Source organism: Crotalus tigris, unplaced genomic scaffold (genome assembly GCF_016545835.1).
Source record: "Crotalus tigris isolate CLP2741 ecotype Arizona unplaced genomic scaffold, ASM1654583v1 scf7180000024424.1579004, whole genome shotgun sequence".
NCBI classification, from domain to species: Eukaryota; Metazoa; Chordata; class Lepidosauria; order Squamata; family Viperidae; genus Crotalus; species Crotalus tigris.
In genome coordinates, this window is record NW_024100591.1 from 984,504 (window position 1) to 1,006,227 (window position 21,724).

The following is a 21,724-nucleotide window of genomic DNA, read 5'->3' on the forward strand; positions in this document are numbered from 1 at the left end:
TATTCAAATCTCAATAGATCTAGTGGGATACCATGAGGATTTACTATGCATTTTAACCCTTTGTTAGAAAAACATAATCAATTTGATGATCACCTTACTGTTGATATCCAAATCAACCACTTCAAATATGTAACTTGATCAAGGAACCAAGCTGACTCAAATTTACATTTTTATAAAAGCATGTGGAGGCATGCAGAAGTCCATTCGTTGTTTTTTTATTTAAACACCCCTGACTCAATTTGACTTATCCAATGATTTGATTCAAGGATTAAATTTGTATTACAGTTGCACTGAAGCTTCAGATAAGCATAGCATGTAAATTCCTGCCTTTCTCCTCTAAAACTTACAAACATGTATTTTGCTTTGAGATACATCAGGAAATGTAAACAAAAGCATAATAAGTCAAATATATATTTTGATTTTGGAATGTTGATACAGAGAGACTGAATGCAGAAATCTAGTGCAAATCTGGTCTGAATAAATATCTCCAGAGTAGTTCTTCTTTCTCATGCTATAACCTACATATATTAGAGAGCAGTAAGAATTACATTTAAATCTCCTTTATTGGGAAAAAATACTTCCTTCACTGATCATGTGAACTCTTAGGACTCTCCCTTCTATTGAAGCCCAGCAATGTAGTATTCTTCATCACCCAGTTGGAATGCAGAAATCTGGATGTTCACAACTTGTGAACCACAGAAATCGACCTTGCTCAGTGCTAGCTTGATTGAATCCATCAAATGGTCAACGATTCATAATTGGGAACTGATTTGTTCCAAACTTCCGACCCTGAATACTTGGAAGATGTCCACTGACCCAAGGCAATTTCATCAGCTTCCTTTGCTGTGTGTTCAAAAGCTGTCTGGCTTCAGAGGTAGAATGAAGCTTTTCACCTTGAATTTCAGATGAGGGATATGCCGTTCTTCTGGGCAGTCTCTTTTTCACCTGGGAAGGAGTTTCACCTTTTGGGAGGGGTGGTAGAGGGCCTTTCTTTCTACTTGTGAGAAGATGCTTATTACCCGCAGATGACTTCTTCCCAACAGGAATCATCTCTATGCGTTCATTAAAGTAGAATCTCCCTTCCAACTCTCTTCTGTTATGCCCATCGGGGATCCTGTGTTTTCCTGCCTGAGGTTTGTTCCTCCTAAAGCTGTAGGATATTTTGGTCCTAGCCTGAGACTTATTTCTTCTGGCATATAGTTTTCTTGTCTGAATTTGGAGCTCTTTCCTTTTCAGGGACAACCTTATGGCATTATAGGCAGACACTTGTGATCCCTGTTTGGGATCAAGAGAATATTTTATCTCTTGAACATTTAGCTTGATTCTCTTCTCTGATTCAGACTTTAATGGAATCCCATCTTTCTGGCCTTGCACTTCCAATTTTTCCTCCTTTGGATTTTTCTTTTCAAAGTTCTCAGCATGGCTCTTGTTTCCTTCAGACTGTAGTTCCGGTTTCTCGCTGTGGAGTTCACCTGTCTTAGCTTTAGAGTTGCATTCAGAAATGTGTTTCCTAGGAGTGGAATTGCCCCTGAGATCTGAATTTTTAGGATTAGGAAATTCCTGGTCTGACTTCTGTAATCCAAAATGCACTTTCCCTGGCATGGCCTGACCATCTTCTGACCTTGGCTTCCCATATTTTGTTCTATGATGTCCCTCATCCTGATTGGCAGGTCCATCCCCTGACTTAGCAATACCAACATTTTGCAAAATGTCCCCTTCCTCTGGTTTGGGTTGCCTCTTGCTTGACTTAGGATGTCCTTCATCCATCTGAGGACTTTTCTCACCTGGTTTTGGAAAAACAAAGCATCCTGTATCTGGCTTGAAGTGTTCCTCTTCTGACTGAGGTGGTCCTTTATTTGTTTTACTGTGGCCTTCTTTTGAATCACATTTCCCCTCCCCTGGCATGGGAAATCCCTGAAGGTTTCCTCCTGGCTTAGGACAATTCTTTTCTGACTTGAGATGTTCTTGACTAGCTTTTGGATGTTCTGGTGCATTTGCCTGATGATGTCCAGAATTATCCTGATTTTTTGTCTTGTTCCTTCCTTCAGCCCAATCACGGCACTCTTCAGCCCAGTCCCGCCATTTATTTGCCCACTGCCGCCATTCATCAGCCCACTGCCGTCTTTCATATGTCCAGAAACGCCGCCTGTGTGGACGATAGCGTCCTTTGTCCAGCTTGCAATCCGAAGCCAAGCTTCCTACTGATCCATTAAATTCTCTGTCATAAACTGGAATCCCTGCAAGAAGCAGAATTCATTACTCAACCATAGCAATAGGTATATGATCAAGACTCATCCTTACTTCATAGCTCAGTATTTGTGGATAGGAGTATTTTTAAACTTTCTAGTTACTGATTGAGAGAGAAAAAATTAATGTCTAGCTTACTTGATCTAGGCTTTCTGTTGGAAACATCAGGCAAAAGTAATTTGAAAATCATAAAATGATCCACTGTGTTTGTGTTTTGTTTTATAATTTGTTTGTCCTGTTTTGAGGCATTCAAAGTGGCATGCCTGATCTTTTATTCTCCTTACAGACTTGTAAGGTAGCCTTGACTAACTGTTGGTGACAAGCCAAGGTCATTTGGAACACTCCTTGCAGAACAAATTCGCATTCAAAGAGCCAGTAGTATATGCAACATGGTTGGCCCTTTTTTCCCAGAAGGAGAGAATGATCAGATGCTGTGGAAGATACTATCATACTCCAGTACTGAGAAGTTATTCTCAATCAAATTAGCCTCTGTAGATGGTGAGTAAGTAAATCATTGTCCTGTATTTTGGACAACCAAGCCAAATATCTTGATCTGGTTCTATTATCTTCTTTTCTCTTTCACACATGACCAACTGTAAATGTACACAGAAAACCCTCTAGAGCAAGTATGTATATTTATAATCAGGACTCCTTAGGTTACAATTACATATCTTAAAAGAGTAATTTCTACTTAGTTGAAATTAGTAATTTACTGTCCATCAGCATAAGCTATGTAGGCATAACAGACTGTGTTTTTAACAACTGGCATATTAATATGCAGCAAAAACCCCTAGTATGCTAAGATCAGAATTTAGCACATTTCATAAGAATATAAACAACTAGCAGCTGTTCAGCCAATTGTTGGTCAATGGTTGTCAAATACCCAGTAAGCTACCAATATCAATTGCTGAATTAAACCATACATACAAGAGTGGCAGTAATGCTACTCAGACAAAGATACTGTAATTTCCCCCAAAAACAATGTTCAATCATTCATATTATAGTCTTTATAACTTCTAGAATCTATTCCATATAAATGAAATATAGATGTATGTAGCTAAAATTCAGTAAGAGAAAAAGAAAACTCTTAATGGTTAGTTTGGCTAAAACTACAGGGTATACCATATTTAACCATCATTTATTTAATAAATTACAATTTGCTAGATTTCCACAAATTTACTAAGCCGTAATCTATGGTATGCAAGGCACAATAACTGGATTTGTACAATGCTCCGAACCAAAACCTAACAGACAGACCATTAAAAGAGCTGTAGGACAGATAATAAGGATTAATGCCTTTAACTGAAAACGGTATAGTAATATTTACTTTTGCTTGTATTGCAGAAAGCAGTTTATTTCATTATAAACAGTGCTTTTGATTAACCTTCTTTCTTGATTTCTGCTGTTGCAGACAAATTGGAAATATGGCATAATGCTGCCACAGAACACATTCAGATTATATAAACCGGCGCAAATCAGTTCTTTTTTCAATTCTAGTGGTTTTTCCCCTGGATTTGACTCTCTTTGGGAAGAATTCTGTTCACCTATTTTAGTTATTGGCTGTTTCGATCTCTTTAGGCCTACAATTCAGAGAAAAGAAAGCTAAATCTCTCCAACTCATCTTGAATTCTATAGGAAGAGATTGCTGACACTTGTATGTTATCTGCCTGCCTACCTACCTTTCTGTCCTCCCTGACTCAGAAATGTATTGGGGGGAGGGTCACAACTTTTATTAAGGCACACAAAATGCTTTCTTGAAAAATCAGATGCCTTCAAGAAGTCTCATGAACACTAAAAACAATATTTTACACTGGAAAAAAGTAAGTGTCATCTGACCCATTCAAATTTACCATTAACATGGATAGATACCGTCTTCCCGTCTTCTTCAACTTCCAAGTACTTGCTTTCATTCTCAAGATGCCTAAAAGGAGAGATATTGGTCAGTTATTTCACTATTATTCTTATATTATTCTAGGAAAGGCACTTGTGATTTCTTGCTTAGACTTCAAAAGAACTTAACAAGTCTTGTTTGTTATGCAGTTTGACAGTCTGAATTATTTACTGTTTACTGAGAATCACTGATCTTGGGTGATTTTGAGAAGATAGGCAAGGTCACTCCTAGTTAGTATACTTTGATGGGAAGCCAGCAGAGAATATAAGGGTTATAGGAGGCATCCACAATGTCAACAAAAGTTGAACTCAATTCAAAGAAGACTTAGTTAAGAATCAATTTAGCCTTCAGAATGTGAGCTCCTGATATATCTTTATAGCAATATAAAGATACTGCTGCCTCTCATTTTTCATAAAATTTAACTATATACAAGAATTCTCCTCAAGAAAAATTTGGATATCCGCACTTCAAAAAATTCTTTTAAATTCAGGTTTATTTAAGAAGAAGATACTGATCCTTCAAAAATCTCCCTTAGAATTTTAATCTTAAAACTTCTCTACATGTAGGTGACATTCCTAAAAATGTGATTCTGAATTTTTTTTTAAAAAAAAGATGTTAAACTGTTTGTGCATAAATGTGACTGAGAAATGTTACTAACTCATGTTTTGTTGTCCCAGATATATTCAATAACATTCTCTCAATGTGTTAAAGTCTTTAGACTTTAACAAATCTAACTTTTTTGCCCCCACTCTACTAGGAAGAGGGAGAAAGCTAGATGTACAGTGAATTAATATCATTATTAAAATGACAAAAGAAAATAAAAGTACTTATTGATATATCACCACCTTTCACATTTTGCAATGTGTAAAAGACAAAATCCATTATTTGATTACTATCAAGTCATATATCAGAGAAAAGTTAGTTTTAGGCACAAATTCTTAACCAACATTTTGGTGGACATTTCTACCAATGTCTCGAAGAGGCTGTGGCATCACAACTGAAAAAATGTCCAGTTTGGGGGACTCCATGAAGTTTTCCCTTGGGCTTCTCCTGAAGCACAGGAAACCGATTGTGCTATTAATAACTGAAAAGATAACTGTACAATAACAGGCAACACTTTCACACACATATTCTTCTCTTGACAAAGCTTTTGTTTTCCTCTAAGAACATGTTTATTGGCTACAAAGTATCGGCACAGACAAAACTGAAACCAAGACTAAAATCCCCCCCCAAAGAATAACAATATTACAAGTTAAACTTCCCACCCAAAAACTATGCAATTAATTACGTCTCCGAATAGAATAGGTTCGTGGGCTTTATAACATTAGGCACAACCCACAATGTAATGAAGAGAAATGACCTTAGTTCCCATGGGACAGGAATTTGTTTAGGCTAGCATAAAACTCCCCATTTCCTCCCTGCAATCCTGTGGCAACTGAAAACAAACAAGATGGCCTCAGTCAGGTTTGTTGCAGAGTTGACAACGTTAACATTTCTTCACAGAGAGAACTATGTATCAAGTGAAGGAGTCATAGAAAGGCATCCACTTTGAATATTACCTTTTGGTTGTGATCTTTTTGCCATTGAGGACGGCAGTCATGATAGAAAAGTGGTGGAATCTTTTAGGAGCACTGAAGAATGATACAGAAAAATCTGAAACAGGAGGGCATATATATATGATGAATCATTTCTAAATGCATTTGCTTTTCTCTTTAAACAAATGCTATTACCACCAAGTTCCAAACATCTTCATAAATTCTCCATCCTGCAGACTTCTCTATTAGTTTTGTCTATTATCTCCCACCGTTAAATAAATGAAGACTAGAATTATTTTCCATTCTGCTTTCTTTCTGGTGGCCCAGTAAAATAATCTGATTCCCTCCATTTTTATTTCTGTTGCCATAGTATCTCATCATACAAGCCTTGAAGACCTCCTGGGGACAGGAGATTAGTGGAGCCTGTATATATATATATATATATATATATATATATATATATATATATATATATATATATATATATATATACTTTATTGTTGTGCAGTTAGACAGTTATGGGAAGAGCCTCAATTATGTCATCTCTGACATAGAGTTTTTAGTTAAGTGTTTTATAAGTCATCCAGTGCTATTTAGTTAAGATGGAATGATGATATAAATTTGCTAATAAAGAATTAAATGCCCAAAGACCCAATTCATCAAATCAGTGAACCAATCATAAACTTCTTCTACACATGATGGAAATGCTTGATTTTTCTTTTTGAATAAAAGCACTCTTCATCATTTATGTCTGCTTTGTTTCCTGTTAAATTAAATTTCCAGTTCAATCAGAATCCTTCAAATGTGGCTATTAAAAAGAAGGTCTGGATAATTTACTGCAGAAAGAAGTGTAATGATGAGTATGCCAAATTAATCGTGAAAAGGGGGTTTAAATTGGGTTTACATATAATATTACCTGAAGAGGAATGCTGTCTTGTGAAGAATATTTTGATGCCATCCTGATCAAACACTGAAAAGTGTTTCTCATCCTCAGTTTTTTCTAAGGAGAGAAAATAAAACAAAATGAGACATTATGGATGTATGCGTGACGACTGGGTAAAGAAAATGATTTTAACAAGAAATAATATCATCCAAATTGTTGCATTTTCTTTTTCAATGATCTATGGAGATATTAAGAGAAGCAATCAGTAGAAATCTCTGCTCAGAGATTGATTCCTTCCATTTGCACAGAATAGCTCATCTTTGATAATCATGTTTGCAAAGCAGTGTGGGGGGGAAATCCTCCAGCCTATTCTTGCTTGGATTAAAAATTAAACTAAACAAAAGTCAACTATACCATTTTCTACTAGATATTTGTAACCTCTGAGTCTAAATATTGAGGAAACAAACTACTGTGTCCAAATATTGAGGAAACAAACTATTGGAATTGTATCTTAACTATTTGTTTTGTTGCTTTGAATGAAAAGTATCAATTTATCTGTCAATTTCAAATATCAAACCATAATTTAGATGACCCCACCTCTAAAATAGGCCTTGATCTAAGCTGATATCTCATCTATCAGATGGTAGCCTCCAGAATTCCTAGGTAGGGTGCACATTTTTTTTTCATATTGCTGTTTGTAAGTGATAGTAGTTCACATTTGAAGGGGGGGGAACAGATTTTGGTTCCCTCCAAAGTCTTCTAAATCATCCAATCTCATTTATCCTTATTGAAGATTTTAGGGTATAAGAAGATCATTGGTGTATATTCATTATCAGAAGTATGAAGCCCTTAATGAAATAATTGATTTGATTTTAAAAGACCTTTATGTCTTTTCTAAAGTACTCACTTGTTGCTTTGGAAGTATCTTCGCTATCCCCATCATAGTGGTTACAAGTACTTTCTGGAATAAAAGAGACATCAACCTATAGGAATTTAAAACTGACACTGTATCATTAGTTTTGAATAATCCCAAGGTTATTGCTTCTGATTTCCATCTCTAAATAGCATTCCACTGTACTATATTGTATAATGAGATACCATAAAGAGTAGAAAGAATATAAGAAGATTTTAAAACCTGTGATAGCAGATACATATTTTCAAATAGAAAGAGAGACCCGTGGGAGTAAATTTCAGTTGCACACTTCCAATATTGGCAGAATTATTTTTTTCTTCTCTGTCCACTAAAAATGTTCTGAGAGAACTGCCCACCTCATTCCACCTCCAACCAAGCCTTCAGAGCTGATTTGGAAATCACACAGAGAATTGCAAAGGGGAGGAAAGAAACAGAGAATTATACTCCACTGATGGAAGCCCACTTATTTAATCTGTTAAAGCAGATTTCCCCAACCTTTTCTTCTTTGCAGACCGGCATGGAGGAGAGGGGATAGTTCCACACAAGTGTGGGCAATCTCATCAGTGTGCACAAAGCTCCATTTGTGCAACTGGCGGGCAAGCACACATATGTGTGCACAGCTCCATTTGTGCAAACTTGCACAATAGAGTGAGTCCACATGCATGCATCCCTCTACTGTTCATGCAAGTGGGGATGCATGTACATGCGTGCTCGTCCACCACTTCCATGGCTCAGTTCCGAATGATTTAAGCCCCGGAGATGGGTCACAGCCTAGAGGTTGGGGACCCCTGTGTTATAACAGATCCTTTGTGTTTGAAGCATCTTGATTACACAAACAGAAAGCCAGGTATTAACATGCATTTGGAAGAAGTCAAAATTGCATCATTTTACTACACATAATTGGGAGGACCATAATTTATGGTCTAAAGGTTGAATCATGAGAAACTGGAGCAAACATTGTTAATCTTGAGACGTTTCGTTGCTCACCCAAGCAACTTCATCAATCAGCAAAATTAGTCAGAGTTGTTGGAATGTACCAACTGTTGCCATACCAACTTCAGGGGTTTCTTCCCAAAATGGCTTGCAATCATGGTCCAGTTGTCATGATTCAACCTTTAGACACCTTTGTCCTGGATGATTGAGTCTTCATTGATGTAATGAATGGAATGTTGGGGGGATTTACATTATTTATTTTAATTTCTGCCTTTCATCTAAAGTCATCCCAGTGTCAGTCATTGTCTATGCCCTAGATGTTTTGTAGTTTGGATTACGTGATCAAAAATAAATGAGAATGAGCTATTGAATCTCATCAAAGACCAAAATTGAGAAGGGGCACAAGAGAGGAACTAGGGTTCTTACTATCTGAAAGAACTTTGTAAGCTTCAACAATCTCCTTGAATTTCTGCTCAGCTTCTTTTCTGTTCTCTGGATTTTTATCTGGATGCCATCTGAGCACTTTACTCCGGTACCTGCATAGTTTCACATAAGTGTAACAAGTGTTAAACAACTAAATCCATAATAGAGCTGCAGCAATATTAGCAACCAGCTAGGATATACAAGAATTCCACCATGAATTATGTTGGGAACAAATTTGAATATTTCCATTGAATTTTGTCATAGCACAAATAGCACAGGAATAGAAAAAGAATGCAGATTAGGAAAATTTGTATTAAAAAGCTTGCATTGAATAAATATACACATAAAAGATTGGGAAATGGGTAAATGGCATTTTTTAAAAAAAAGGTTTTCAAGCTATTTACGTTAAGAATTACATAAATCAGAGACAAGGCCATACTATAGCTATGAATACTAGATGACAGTAAATCTAACTAATGATTTTTCTCCTTTTTAAAAAATCCATACCAAAAATTGCCAGAATGAATATTGTCTTTTTAAGGCAGACAATGCAATATACTGGTTTTTACTGATCCAACCCTCTATACAACCATCCACATATATTGGAAGCAAGTAATCTTTTTTTATATCATTATTCCGGACAGTTTCTCATTATTCACATGAGAGAGAGTAAATTCTCATAATAATAGGGATGAGACTATAATCAGATTTCTGACTAAATTATCCATGGAAGAATCCTATCACAGTGATGTTTTTTCCATCATTGCCATAGACATAAATCACAAATAACGAGAACAAATCTTCAAAAAGGAGCCAGTTACTATTATTGGGTCCTGTGAGCCAAATTCACAGGGAAGCAAGAAATGTCATGTTTGGGTGGCTGGGATTGTATGAGGAAAAAGATAATTTGAAGGACTTGTCTTACGCTCGTTTAATATCATTCATGGAGGCACTTTGGGGAATGTCCAAAACTTTGTAATAATCCATCATAATGTCCATCCATCCACTATAGGGGCTAGCAGGGAAGATGAGAAATAATGGCAGCCAGATGTGAGAGTGGTTTCTTTACCTGAAAAATACAATGAGAGGGCAAACATATTGTGCAGTTTTGAGACAAGGGAGGGGGGGACAGATTTTGTTTTTGGACAAAAGATGTGATAGCTGAACTGAATTTGGAGGTGATACCTAAGCACGCACTTCCATTGTCTCTCCAGCATGTGTTTCTTCCCTATCTTTGTGCCATGATGTAGCATGTCATTATTATGGAATCTAATGGGGGAGGGGAATCTATTTTAATTCATGATGCCGTTCTGTCTCCCTTGTGTGCCTGCCTAAAAAAAAAAAATAGCGCACTAAACAAAAACAGATCCAAGATGAGATTTCCCAATTGCACCATGTTGCGTATTTTCCTAGTGACTAAACCAAACTGAAGTACTCTCTAATAATCCCAATTGTCCAAATGTACTAGTCTAGTCTTGCTAGTTCTTATACCTCTTTGTTCTTCCCCCATAAGCCTCATATACATTTGCACTGGATATTTCATATGATTAAGCTTGTGTGTATTTAAGATCACTGTACAGTCATTGAAACATCTTAATGGTGCCCTATATCACCTCATCTCCCTGCTAAAATGAAACCAAAAACTACAGAAATCAACACTGATGGGACAAAAGCCAAATCTTAGCCATGTTTTTTGTGAAAGCACAATGACTTTCAGTGGCTTCAAAAGCGATACACTTTAGTAAGTGCCTCTGGGTGTGACTCTGTGTGTGCCAGATTTCTTGGGCTTATGCAGTATATTTAGAATTTAATTTTCCTGTTGATATAATTCATTTAATTGGTAAAACTCTAGGCCTAAATCTTTTATGTAGCAGAATTTAGACTCAATTAAACCTCTGGTTTTCTATTATTCATATATAGTCATAATTTTGTTCACATTATTTTTGTTTCTCAAAGGCCAAAATGGAAGGCCAGGATACAACACTTTATTTTTTCTGAAGCTTTTGTCATATGCCTTCATTTTTATCCCTCAACTTACAGTCAATTTGTTGATATGGTACAGTAGATTCCTAGTTGCAGACTTATTTTTTTTCTTCCTTTTTTTAACCATGACCCTTTTTTATTTTATATGATACTTACTCTTCTCTCAAATAGTTGATCCTTCAACCAGTTATTATTACATTACAGACTGCAGCCAATTCTTAAGTAATTTTCTTGATGTTCAATTTCTTACCTCTGTCTAGCAAATGATAAAAAAATTACATCTATTGTAAAATTGTGAATAAAACACTGATTGCAGCAAGCAAAGAAAATCATGCTTTATAACCTTAACTCAATTGCCTTATCACTTTTTTTAAAAAAAGTATAGCATCAAAAGAGTGATGGTTTCAGTTTCCAGTTATTTATAAAAAAAGACAGCAATTTATCTTATTAATATTGTTTGGTGTAATACAACTATAGCATTTACCTTTACTGGTAAAAATGGTCAATGTATCATTTAATAATCCAAATGCTTATATTCAATGTTGTGGGCACAAATGTCCTTCTATACAAAATTAAGTTTGTAAAAGAGAAGTTTGCTGTCTGAGTAGAGTGGGTTGAAATAAAATATAAGACAGAGGCACAGAGCCTATTGTTCCAGTCCATGGAATGGAAGCTTCTATTGAGCTGTGTCAAAATTCCACAAACAGAACAATGACAGTGATGTCACATAAAGGATAAAGCCTTGGGGCAGAATCCAATGGTATTGTCTGATGGGCAGGAGTTATTTCTACTCACAAAATAAGATGTCAACTCTTCTATCATTTTTGTAGCCTCTCACATCCTCATCAACTACTTTGAAGGATCCCACCAACCTTCAGAATTTGAGATCTTATGCAGGAATGTAGTTGCAAGATGAAGCTGAGAAGGGACAAATATGATTCCATGGTTGATATTCCATCAGTGTTGCTGTTTTTAGAAAAATGCAATAGTCGTAAAGCAAAAGCTACAATCATTAAATAAATCAATAGTTCACCATGGGTGCAGTTTTGCCAAAATCCATTGTAAAATATGGTTACATGATCATAGGATGCTGCAAAAGGCTGTAAATGCAGCCCAGCTGCCAAGTGCTTGAAGTGCAGTCATGTGAGGGGAAGGGCGACTGTTGGGATTTTGAATCAGGTCTTAAGTACCTCCCCCAGAAAGGTCTGTCACAGCCCTACCTGTAGTTCTAAATAGAGCTATATTTCCCAGGACAGAGCTGGTATATAATTAGTAGGACTTCTTAGACAAAAAGTTCCATCTGTTCAAAGAACAGATGGCAGCTATGGTGATAAGGACCTTTTGCCAGGTTCACCTGATACAATTATACTCCTTTAGGGACTGAGAATCCTTTCTCATAGTCATTAATGTCTTGGTTGCGCCATGCATGGACTATTGCAATGAACTCTATGGGGGATGTCATTGAAGACCACTAAGAAACTGCATCTGGGCCTAGAAAATAGAAACATGAGCAGTTATATAGCACCTTTGCTGAACAAGCTACATTGTTTACTGTAAGCTTGGATGCAATTCAATATACTGGTGGTATCTACAAAGCCCTTCATGACATCAGACTTGACTATTTAAGAGAACATCTGTCTCCTATTGTCTCTGCCCATCTATAAAAGCCAACAAAGTGGAAATGCTACAGACCCCATCAGTACAACAGTATCATCTGGTGGCCTCTTGAATCTGCCTTCTTTTAAAGACCAAGGCTGTTTTTGAGACCCTAGTTTAGTAAGATATGTGCTTTGAAGTGAAATTGCATTAATGAATTGCATTAATGAGTTGGGTAAATTTGGCTCCTGAAGAATATAATCTTTTATCTGTCTTCCATCCGCTCGGCGCCCTCATGGTGGACAGGTTCGGTGCTTGGAGGGCCGCAGCGCTTTAATGACCCCTCCAGCGGCTTCATCCACCATGACCTCCTTCAAGGCCTCTTGTAGCGAGAGAGTCTCCTTAGCGAACAGTTTTTGTTGGAGCTCTCGATTCCGGAGTCCACAGATTAAGCAGTCTCGTAGTCTCTCCTCCAAATCCGCGAAATTGCAGAGTCAGGACACTTGACAAAGAGCAGCAATGAATTCTGTTGCAGACTCACCGGGTTGTTGCTCCCGCTGCTCAAAAGCATGCTTCCATGCTATAATGGATAACTTGGGCTCGAAGTGTCTCAGAGCTTTTTTTTCAAGTCCACGTAGGTGACAGACTCAAGTGGCACTGGGGTGACCAGGTTCTCTGCAGTGTCGAAGGTGGCGGGGCCGCACACACAGAGGAGTGTCGTGGCCTTCAATCCATTTTCGGCGACCTAGTTGGCATGGAGGTAATTTTCGATGCGGGAGATGTAGGATGCCCATCTCTTAGGGTGAGTTACATCGAATTCTTTGAGCTTCCCAATCTTCACCATGGTGGTTTGTTTCTTTGTTCAATGCCTTGCACTGCTGGCTTCTGTGTAGGCCCTAGGATGGATCCTTAGGGCGTGGTGGTCTCCAGCATGGCTTGTTGGCAGACTGAGGGGGGGAACGTAGTTCCTGTCAGGCCCTGTGGTGACCTCATCCCTAGTGACTTCAAGCTCTCTCAATGGAGCAGCACATCCCACCTTCGTCACCACTGTTATATCTTCGATTCTTTAGGCATTGAATGAGGCAGTGTTGAAACAGCAACAAGTTTATTAACTCAGAACAGAAGCAGCCCTAAAAGCTGCTGCACAGCTATTTATACAGTTAGCCTCTAGGTGGCAATTTATACAGTTAGCCTCTAGGTTTAAAGTAACAGTTTCCCACCCCAAACCTCATTATCAGCTTGGAGACAGCCAGTCTGGCTTTCAGTAACAGCAACTGTTAAACAATACAGCAATGTAGGTCAGACATTAAGCAAGTGATTTAAAATAATTGTGGCCAATACATTACAGCATGATTTGGGAAACTGCCATTTTAAAGGCCCACAGTAAAAGCCTAGTAGCAGCTAACTGGTTAAGCAACATGCCCTGAAAAAAATTAAAAATTACCACATGCAGGAGCAACTGATTTATAATAGAAGACCGAAAGAGATAAATATTGCTATAGAACTTATTGGAGAGATTATTAGACCAGAAGGTTGCAGTATTAAGACATAAATTCTGAGGAGGGGGCAGAATTATCTAACAAAGTGAAGGCCCATAAACAAAATGCAGTGGGTAGAATGAAAGGAAGAAGGTTGTTAGCCCTGGCTGATATAAAATCACCACACCTTTACCAAACTGCCCTGCAGCCTGACATAATTCACAATCATTCTAATCTGCTATATAGTAGACACTCGTTTCATTCAAGTCTTAATGCTGTTTCCACACAACAGAAGAATGAACCCAGATAAGTGATTTGAACAGGGAGCCTACAATCTCTGCCTCTTTTGGCCCATCAAAATGTTCTCTCAGAGAACAAGCTCCAAATAAACTGGTTTTATATGTTTAATGCAGAAGCTGACTGTTAGCTTTAACTACTGAAAAGTAATGATGCTGCTATTTGTCATAAGCCTGTAGTTGCGATCCTTGTGCAATAAACTGTGAGGAAAAATCAGAATTTACCCTAAATGAACACCCGATGTAGCAACCATGGCTGTAATTATAGTATATAGTGTTAAATTAAAATGAGAACTGATCAGTAGTTTTCATCAAAGTGATGTCATCAAAGTGAAACATCAAAATGTGATCATATCCAGTAAAGGTTCATGACCTGATAATGTCTTTCCTCATGGCATTAGGCAGTGGGTTATATCCAGTAAGTTTTCTAATGCAGTGGTGTCTGTGCCACATGGGTTTTGATAGCTTGTTATGATATCACTGATTACACCTGATAAGCTCCCATAATAAATTAGTATGCACTGTAAGTAGAAGAAGGAGGAGGAGGTGGAGGTGGAGGAGGAAAATATCCTTGATCTCCCTCCCCCCAATGCCATCAATATCAATTCCAACAAAATTTGGCATGGAAATTAAGCCAAAATCATGGAAAGAATGTTTGCTAGCCATCTGGACAGAACTGCAGCCTAACTAAAATCTCTACGAAGGAGATTTTTTTACTGAAACAACCTCTGAATCTTGTTTGCATGCTAGCATACTGTCTGACTTTGGAGCAGTCTGAGGTGACTGAAAGCTTGTTTGTATCAAGCCATCTGGCTTGGGGCTGAGCTCCTATGTGAGTACTTGGAGGTTGTGACTGAATTCCTGCTTGGGTTTTCATTTCCACCATTTGACTAGTTCCTACTTCATAAACTCCAGAATGAGAAAGTAGCACACTGCTAGAATGAACCCCACAATGCATTTATTTTGCATTCTTTTGGAACAATCATTAATCCTGAAGACAACTCAATCAATATTGATAAGGTAAGCTAATATTTGGCATAAGAATGCAGGTGACAGATTTAACTGTGGATTTAAATTCCTCAGGAACAGAAAGAATATAGCAAAATGTAGGTAATCAAAAATGCCTAAAATATGATAAGAGATTTTTTTTTCCCCATGAAGCAGAGGGAGAGAAGACAAGCAGAGCTGTTCCACTGGAGAGAATGGCTGTCTTTCGTTCTTCCCAAATGTTATCTGACTGGCAGCCATACTGTCGTGTTACCTGAAATGCTTTCATCCTAGTTTATTATGATATGAAATTGTAACTTCTTTTATCCTTCTCCTTTTCCCCATCTCTTTTCCCTTAGGTGACACTTTTTCTTTTTTAGAAAGTATGTCTTGAGGCTTAACCTGCTTTGGTTTTCTCAATTGTCAAGCATGCCTCAGGAAAAGAGATGGTTAAAAAAAGAAAAAAGAAAAAAGAAAGAAAGAAAAAAGAAAGAACTTCCCCCTTAAGTACAATTTAAGTAATTTATCATCATCCCTTAAGTTACAACATATATTCTCTTCACCCCATATTTTGTTTCTTCACAAAAAACAAAATCCAAATACCTCACCATTCATTCCTTATCAACACAAGGTCAGTAAGGATTGCCAGATATAACTAATTATCAATCTTAACCTTCATCAAATAAGCCAACCCTATACCCTTTCCCTGTACTTTTAAGAATCTTGCTCCATAACCCCTTCAAATGAGTCCCAAGATTGATTTGCTCCATTGCAGTGGTTCTCAACCTGTGGGTTGGGACCCCATTTGGGGTCGAATGACCATTTCACGGGGGTCGCCAAACAATGCAGTCCGCCATTTTTTTCCCCTTTTCCTTAGCTGTGCTACTCCCTTTTATTCTATTGGCTTTTGAAAGCCAATAGAATAGACTCTCTTGAATAGAGTCTAATTCTATTGGCTTTCCAAAGCCAATAGGAATTGTCCAGGCTGGCTCTACCCTGCTGAGCCCGCCAAAAGCCCCAGTCTGCAAACGGTGCTGCACCAGTTGAGTAGTCCTGGACTTACGACCGGTTGAGTAGTCCTCGACTTACGATCAGTTGGGGGACGCGGCATTAAAAAGGTTGAGAACCACTGCTCCATTGTTTGTTCAATTATACTCTTTAGTACAATTAGTCCTCTAGTTCCCTCTAGTGTTGAACCTTCAAAGTCTCAATCTGTCTTGTTTTCAGTTAAACAAAACCAAACAATTTCCTATGGAAAAAATTCTTCCAGTTAATTTAAAATTATGGCTTCAACTCCATCTGGGCCTTTAAACCATTATTAACTTTCAAAAATCAATATTCTAGTCATTCTTTTGCTGTTTAATCCCAAAAATAATATTCCCTCCAATTTTTAAAATACTATTTAAAATTATTTACTCTAAGGAGAAGGCGACTCACCTGGTGACTGCAATAATACTTGCTATTCTGAAGGGTCAATATTTCTAAAGCAATAAAAAATTGTAAGTGATTAAGAAGTGAAGCTTGGCCAAGTTTTATATCTTTAAAAAAGGCTATGTTCATGACTGTGGGCAAGGAAGTTTTTTCCCTCAATTCCCAGACATCCAACTCATAAGCTTACTGTAAAACATCAGTTGTTGCCGTCTTCTTATAAGGAGAAGCCATGCAGAGTACACAGGGGCTATCTCAGCATCTCTCCTTATTTTGGAGAGAATTTTGGTAACGAAGATCCTGCATCTCATGTTGATCTCCATCATAATGCTATCCTGCTGCAAAAGGGATGTTCAGCATGCCATGGCTTTTATCTGAAAGTCCCAAACATTTATGACTTGAGCATAATTACTTAAATGGTTCCTTGGATGTTTTCAAGGATAGAGAGGTAGATATTTATCAATTTATCAAGGATACTTTAATTTGGATTCCTGGACTGAACAGGAGGTAGGTTTCAATAGCCTAAATAGTTCTAGGATTCTCTTGAAAGTCACTAAAATACTGAATTAAACAGAAAAAAAAATTAAATCAGGGATATGTCCTTAGCTTCATTAGCCTAAGAAGTAAATGTCATTTCTTACTCCAGTCTTTGAGGCAGGAACAAAATGTTCATTTCTCGTTGGTTGAACAAAATTAAGAAAAAGTCCGTATCTGTAATGTGCGAGTAGGCGGCAATACAAATTTTCTAAATAAATAAATAAAATAAGTAAATCTGATTGCCAAATCCATCTTTATGAAGTTGGCACTAATGGCACAATGAGATCAAGCTGTTAGAATCCAATTGAAAAGAAATCCAAACCAAAAGAAAATAAAAGGCAAAAAGCCAACAAACCAGGAGTATTTATAGGGATACATATTTTTCTTCTTAATTTTCTGGAGTATTTTAAACCACTGGGTCATAAGAAAGAACTACAAGCAACACAGATGATGGATAATTATAGTCAGTACGCAGTTTATAGTAGACTTGAGTAACACTTTTAGCAACTGGGAGTTGCAACACACGTTCCTGACCTTGCAGAAGAGTGCAATAAAGATCTGGACTTAACAACAACAACAATAATAATAATAAAGTTGGAAGGGACCTTGGAGGTCATCAAGTCCAACCCCCTGCTCAGGCAGGAAACCCTATACCATTTCGGACAAATGGCTGTCCAGTCTCTTCTTAAAAACTTCCAGTGTTGGAGCATTCATCGCTTCTGGAGGCAAGTTGTTCCACTGGTTAATTGTTCTAACTGTCAGGAAATTTCTCCTTAGTTCTAGGTTGCTTCTCTCTTTGGTTAGTTTCCATCCGTTGCTTCTTGTCCTGCCTTCAGGTGCTTTGGAAAATAGCTTGATTCCCTCTTCTTTGTGGCAGCCCCTGAGATATTGGAACACAGCTATCATGTCCCCCCTCGTCCTTCTCTTCATTAAACTAGACATACCCAATTCCATCAACCTTTCCTTATATGCTTTAGCCTCCAGTCCCCTAATCATCTTTGTTGCTCTTTTCTGTACTCTTTATAGAGTCTCAAAATCTTTTTTACATCGTGGTGACCAAAACTGGATGCAGTATTCCAAGTGTGGCCTTACCAAGGCACTGTAAAATGGTATTAATACTTCACGTGATCTTGATTCTATCCCTCTGTTAATGCAGCCTAGCACTGTGTTGGCCTTTTTGGCAGCTGCAGCACAGTGCTGGCTCATATTTAAATGATTGTCCACTAGGACTCCAAGGTCCCTCTCACAGTTACTACTATTGAGCAAGGTACACCCTATACTATATCTGTACATTTGGTTTTTCTTGCCTAAATGTAGAACCTTACTTTTTTCACCATTGAATTTAATTTTGTTACATAGTGCCTAGTGTTCAAGTCTGTCCAGATCCTCCTGTATCCTAAGCCTGTCTTCTGGAGTGTTGGCTATTCCTGCCAGCTTGGTGTCGTCTGCAAATTTGATGAGTTCCCCATCTATCCCCTCGTCCAAATGATGTCAGGGGCAGCGACAAGTTTCACCTTTCCCCTACATTGCTTTATGGTGGAAATTAGGATGACAGGTGTTGCCCACTCTAGACTCTCCTGAATTGTGCTCCCTAAATTATTCCATTTTTCTGATTAATTTCAGTGGCATAATGTACAGAGCACTGGGAAGGGACCCGTAGGTTGTGGGTGGACCATCTCTGCTCTAAGTATTTGGAATCTCAGAGAATACATGTCTGTAATCTCATCTAAAATGGAAACCTTGCAAGAACTTTAATCTGGTTTAGGCATACAGCAGGTTTACCTTCCCCAGCCTCCTACAGGTGCCAGCAAAGAATGCCTGTCTCATATTGACACGTGATCCTGTTATGGTAGCAAACCAGAATAGAGACAAATCAATTCTAGCAGTTTTTCTGATCCTCCCAGACAAGCACAAGACAGTAGAAGTGTCTCATCATTTTCCCCTCTTCTTATTCTGGAGGTATTTCTGAGCCAGCATGAATTCAACAGCTACAATTCCTGCCCTCCCTCCTCTGTTACAGACATGAGTCACTGCAGCTATTAAGTTATTATACAGGGTTTTTATATGAACACCATTCCCATTTTCAAAAGGAAGATAATCTTTCAATTAACTGCTGATTTAAAAAGGCTTTACTGGAAGGAAAAGTAGTTTCTTCCCACAAAAGTAGGGGGGCATGGAAAGATTTCTCCTTTTTTCTCTGTCCTGTGATAATGATAAGAAGAAACATTTCTATTCATTATGAGAATGACTTCAATTAGACCAGAGAGGTTAACCTCCAACCTAGCTGATTACACCTGATTTTTGAGCTTTTTTATAACGGTGCAGCAAAGCAATGTACATCTGTCACATTTGAGTGCCAAGATCATGTTCTAATCCAAGCCTGTGAGGACATTAAAGGTGAGTTAAGTCCAGAATGCAAAGACACTGTGCAGATTTTAATTAGAGATTTTCAGCAGAATCCATGATTAAATTCCTAAGGCAAATAAATAGCCAATTGAAAAGGATCATTTGCGCCTTTCAGAAGAGAGAGAGAACATTGACTTTCTCCCTCACAACTACTGTTTCTCGAGGTCAAGTGTCAGTCTGATAGTGGATAAAACATCGTGTTTGGATCAAGAAAAGCTCCCTCTGTTCATATTTTCATCTCCTCACCAAGGTCTTCAGGCAAGTGATTATCAGAAGGTAAAAGTTAAAATAGAATAACCCCCAGCATTATTGTAGAAAAGCTGCTACACTTATATGATAAATAAATTTCAATGTCCCTAAGGCTGAGTCTATGCAATTGGGAGGATTAACCTGTAAGTGTCTATTTAATTAAGAATTAGTTGAAGTAGCAGAGGGAAGAAAGCAAACTGCTGATAAAACAAAATCAGCCCACAATGCTCTACACAAAAAGCTTTAGAATGCAAATAGAAGTGATATGTATTGGTTGCCAGTCAGAGAACTTACAGACATTATTGTAAGTTTGGTTTCAGCTCTAAAACCCTTCTTAACTGTCTTTATTCCAAAGGGAAAGAAGAACTGCTAAAAAGGAAGATATCAACATGTTTGGATATTTTCGCACCAAGATAATTGGAAAATTCTACTTATATCCGACTGGTTCATAGCACAGAGAAACAGTGAGTTCACTTGTGCATTTTCTTAATATTAGCCCCAAAATTTGATAGGTTGCTTTTGAGGAGGAAATGCACACCGATTATGATTAGGTGAGCTGAATAGTCTTAAAATGCCTTCCCTGCCCAGCTTTTTGGATACATCAGTTTGTCCAAGACAGCAGGAGAGTCATATGGATATTAAACATACTATATCACTGGCGGTTGCATAGAATTTTGACAGATAACTAGAAGTCACTTCCCATTAGAAAATTAACACATGAATTGGATTCTAAGATATTAAGCTGGCCACATAACAAGGAGATAGATGGGTGATTACCACACTCACCTGTGTGCTGCCAGATGCTATAGAAATGTAGTAAAATCCATTCTACCTACTTGCAGAGGTGTCAAATTGGCAGCCCGTGGGCCAGATGTGTTACACACAGGCCACGCCCGCCCCAGCTCTGCAAAGGCAAAAAATGTTACAAAACGTCACATGACACAATCAAGTTTGACACCCATGTACTAAAGGCAAGATTGGGTCTGGTGTCTGATACTGAAAACAGCAGTCCTGCCTCTGTTCTTCCATCTTTTCCTCTCTCGTTACATTTAATAGGGCAAAATGCTGCAGATTTTCATTCTCTGGTCTCCCCTGCATTATTAAAGATTACTGCAGAGTAGACAAGTAGAGGGACATTGCTACCGCTCTATTTCGATCATTGTTTGTGATGGATGTAAGATTAAACTCTGGTTTATGCCACCATCATTATAAAAATGTAACAGGCTTAAGGACTTTTGGAGGCAGCTTCAAGCCAAATTAGGCAACTTTCTGTTTAAAAAAAAATCTAAGCAGGATTTGGCTTGGCTGGTACTTGGATGAGAAACCATTTGAGAATCCCATGGCTAGGAAGCCAAAAAGGTCTCACAGAACAAAACTATGTAAAACCTTTGTATTTTTACCAAAGAAAACAACTTGGCTATATCCAGGTAGCCCTCAGTCAGCAACTAAACTTGACTCAAACTAATTTTTATTCAATAGGTACACTTAGTAAATATTCCTAATCTCTTGCTTAAAAATAAACAAGGTTTGCATTAACATAGATTTGCAGATGTATATGCCACAAGATTATTCAAGGCCAGAGTATGGGATTTGAAGCAAGATCCAGTGAATTTTTATTTAACTGAGCGATTTTATCCATGACTTTTGGATGCCTTGCCTCTCTCTTTGTGACAGACAGAGATATCCTGTGAATAGAGGTTTCCCACTTCCTCCTAGTAAGGTGGTAGAAGACTGATTGGAACCCTTATCATAGCTTCTTCTGTAATAGGAGCTGAAACGGGTCCTGTGGGACATTATCATTGTGTGTTGAAATAGCTTGTTGTTGTTGTTGTTGTTAGTTGCGAAGTTGTGTCCGACCCATCGCGACCCCATGGACAACATTCCTCCAGGTCTTTCTGTCCTCTACCATCTTCTGGAGTCCATTTAAGCTCACGCCTAC

At 37.9% G+C, this 21,724-nt stretch overlaps 1 protein-coding gene across 2 annotated transcripts; it reads right to left on the minus strand.

Moving 5' to 3' along the window:
• Nucleotides 1-573: 573 nt before the first annotated feature.
• On the minus strand, nt 574-11,458 carry LOC120302144 (meiotically up-regulated gene 184 protein-like). Of its 2 annotated transcripts, none has more exons than XM_039330133.1 (9): nt 11,293-11,458; nt 10,965-11,060; nt 9,751-9,894; nt 8,829-8,938; nt 7,464-7,517; nt 6,590-6,673; nt 5,698-5,791; nt 4,098-4,168; nt 574-2,237 (listed from the first exon to the last, which is right to left on the minus strand). In XM_039330133.1, exons 3-9 carry the CDS (start codon nt 9,822-9,824, stop codon nt 745-747), a joined length of 1,980 nt encoding a protein of 659 aa, XP_039186067.1. In that variant the 5' UTR covers nt 9,825-9,894; nt 10,965-11,060; nt 11,293-11,458; the 3' UTR covers nt 574-744. The 2 variants fall into 2 exon arrangements, with proteins under 2 accessions (XP_039186067.1, XP_039186066.1); XM_039330132.1 differs by having other exon boundaries at nt 10,965-11,064.
• Nucleotides 11,459-21,724: the final 10,266 nt, after the last annotated feature.